Below are 2,959 nucleotides of genomic sequence, written 5' to 3' on the forward strand. Positions count from 1 at the left end.
TGATGCGTCTCGAGGCCTTTTCTCCATCGCTGCTCAAGGCCAAGGAGCCGTGTGTCCCCTGGACATACTGCCAGCGCTCCCAGCTCTAGTGGCAGCAGGGCAAGAAGGTATTTTTATGCACGCTCCAAGCCACAACGGGCCATGCTGGTCCGGCACCTCTCCTTGCTGGGAGATAATGTTTGTCACTTCTTCTTGGCCAGCTGCTCTGGTTGTGTCTGCTCTGAGTTGTTTTGCTGAGCACCAAGGCCTCTGCCTTGGCAGTGGAGMAGGAGGGACAGCCGTACCTCACAGCTTAGGTGGGAGCTCTGCCTTTCGATGCTTCTCCTCCCCACTCTGGTGAGAGCGAGAGAGAAGAAGTGTTTCCTGCCCTGTTCCCTGAATTGCTGCAGCCGCTGGTGCTGGTGGCCTTCATACCTCTTCAGCCCTCTCCCTACAGCATTTCTCTGTGACAAAGCAACCGCAATCTGGGTGCTCTCCCAGCTGCTACCTTTGAGGCTGGGAGCAGCACTGGGCCTCAGAGAGCCACAGCATGAGGCTGCACAGGGGGCAGGGATGGTAATCAAGCTGCTGTGGGGCAGATGGGGGAGATGAGGGTGAGATTTTGATGACCCCACCTGTGAAAGGGGGTGTAAGACTGCAGCACTGGTGCTCCCTGGCAAACACCTGCATCCAGGGTAAATCTAGGGCACAGAAGAGTCCTAGCCTGGCTCCTTCTCTGCTGCTCTGGTTGCTGCCAGTGTGTTTCCAAACTGCTGCCAATATCCTCCTGAGTAATCAAGGCAAACCAGCTGGAGTTCCTCAGTCCTGCATTGCTGTGGCTGGCACGAGTAGAGTCCTTTTTCTTATGAGGATTTGAATTTTACTTTTGAAGCACTCAGCCTAGAAGCAGACCTGGGAAGTTTATACCTGTAGATTTTGAAGTGTATGAGAACAAAGCTAAGGCATAGGACTCCAGCTCTTCAGTTACCTTTCAACTTACCCACCCTCATGCATGAACATATCTTGGCATGGCTTTATGCCAAGAACCCACTGCATGTGCCTCGGAGGCTGCATTTGTGTCACAGCTCACCCACTCTTATATTTCTCTGTGCTGTTAAAAGCAGCAACGCTCTAAAGCAGGAAGCATTTGGCTGTACTAACCAAACTGGTGTGGCCTTTTAGAAACATCACGTGGAAGAAACTCATGGTTTAGTATCGCTTTACGGGGAAAGTCCACCAGGCGTTGCTGTGGACAGTGAAGTCACTTCTGGGGATTCCCGTTCCAACAGGCAGAGCTTGGCTTCAGTACAGGGAAAGGATCTGGGTGCTGCAGTTAATGATGTCTGTAACTAATATTAAGTCAAAGGGCTCATTCACCTGGGTAGAAGTAGACTAACTTGTAGATTGGGCTTGTAGATGATGTCACCAGATGCAGCCTCAGCAACCAACACAGGAGCTGGTGCTTAGTTTTGTGAGGGCCTGTTCTCACTGTGAGTGTGATCTCTGATAAGGCTCCAACGGCAGCTGCGCGACAAGAGACCTGGTCTCATCTCCTGCTGGCAAAGCTTGGCAGCCGGACGCTGCAGCTGCGGAGCAGCCAGCAGAGCAGGAGCTCGCAACCACTCAGAGCTCTCACAGCGCAGCGGTAGCATTTTATACCATGTGCAGGTCCTTCTTTTATGACTTCTCAGTCAGTTTCTACAGATTTACGTGCTGTGCAGTTTGCCTTCTGGTGGGAGATGTTTTCCATGCGTGCTTTCTTGGTTTGCAGATAGCTCTTTAAACGGCGCATATGAAGTTGGCTGAGTCTTAAAGGGGCTCCACAATGCTGCCCTCTTCTTCCAACTGCTAGGGACCTTCCTTTCTTTTCTTTTTAAACTGTGTAAGGAAATACTAGGCTCTCACCGTTCTCATTCAGTTGGATGGAAGAGAATATGTGCAGGTTCTGATGCCCTGTCCGGAACGCTGGCTCTGAAGAGCAGCGGTGTGGGATCTGCGGAAACGCAAGCAGGCCCCGGGTTGCACGGCTCATCCAAGTGCTCTTTAATGCTGCTTTGCCACTGGAGGGAACCTTTTTTAACTCCAGTTTTCATCATGCTGTGGGGACGAAGCAGGTCTTACTGGATGAGCTCAAAGCGAATCACTTCCCTCCTTTCCCCAGGCTGCCGAGGAGGCTGCACTAGGGGAGCAGCCCGGGGGGTTCCCAGCCCAGCTAAACTGAAGTGCGTGGAGGGCACCGGAAAAAAACGATTTTGTACTTTTGGGAGCCGGAGGAAGGCCAGGAAAGGCCGGAGGCCGGCTCGGAGGGCCGTTTCTCGCTGTTAGGATGCGGGAGCCCRGCCACGCTCAGCTGCCCTGGAAGAGGCCGGGCGTGGGGCTTTGCAGGTTTTGGTGCTGCCGTGCTGGCCCTGGCAGGCAAGTTCCCCTTGGGAGGGATTTTATTTTTTTCTTTCGGTCAGAAATTAAAGCTGGACGAGCGTCTTGTGATTAGCATGACGTGACTCTTCCCTTGCCCCTTCTGCACCAGCAAGGAGGGGAAAACCCGAGCAAAGGGGCCAGCAAACAGCGCCGTCGCGACGGCGTTCCTTCAGCGAAACGTTTCTGAACTCAAATTGCCGACGACGAGGCGGGTGGGCAGCGGCCCGGCCGGGGGGGCCGCGGCGGGGCCGGGCGCGGCCCTGGGCCCGGCCTAAGCGAAAGCGAAAGCTGCGAGGCTCGGCTCAGCTAACCTCTCCGCGCCGTTTCAGCCTGGAGACCGGTGACGCACAGGGCGCCCTGCGCGGCGATTGGCCGCCCGCGGCCGCGGGTATAAATAGGGCTGCGGGCGGGCAGGCGCGTTATTCCGAGTGAGCTGCGAGGAGCGAGGGTTGGTCGGCGCCATGGCGCGGGTGCTGAGGGGCATGGTGCTGGTGCTGGTGCTGCTGGTCGGCCTGCGGGAGGCCAAGGGTGAGCCCGCGGGGCGGGGGTGCCCGGCACGGGG

At 55.9% G+C, this 2,959-nt stretch overlaps 2 protein-coding genes across 2 annotated transcripts in view; one reads left to right on the forward strand and one right to left on the reverse strand.

Annotated features, from left to right (window-relative positions):
- The window catches only part of PATL2 (PAT1 homolog 2), an 11,885-nt gene extending 9,153 nt beyond the window's left edge, over positions 1 to 2,732 (reverse strand). The window contains exon 1 of the mRNA XM_026068218.1: positions 1,357 to 2,732. The gene's annotated coding sequence lies outside the window, so the exon portion shown is untranslated. The remainder of the gene's footprint in view (positions 1 to 1,356) is intronic.
- An 81-nt stretch (positions 2,733 to 2,813) lies between these two features.
- The window catches only part of B2M (beta-2-microglobulin), a 4,094-nt gene continuing 3,948 nt past the window's right edge, over positions 2,814 to 2,959 (forward strand). The window contains exon 1 of the mRNA XM_026068223.1: positions 2,814 to 2,925. Coding sequence (XP_025924008.1) covers positions 2,859 to 2,925 — 67 coding nt within the window. The 5' untranslated portion in view covers positions 2,814 to 2,858. The remainder of the gene's footprint in view (positions 2,926 to 2,959) is intronic.

The sequence above is a fragment of the Apteryx rowi genome, unplaced genomic scaffold, assembly GCF_003343035.1.
Source record: "Apteryx rowi isolate R43461 unplaced genomic scaffold, aptRow1 scaffold_27, whole genome shotgun sequence".
NCBI lineage: Eukaryota > Metazoa > Chordata > Aves > Apterygiformes > Apterygidae > Apteryx > Apteryx rowi.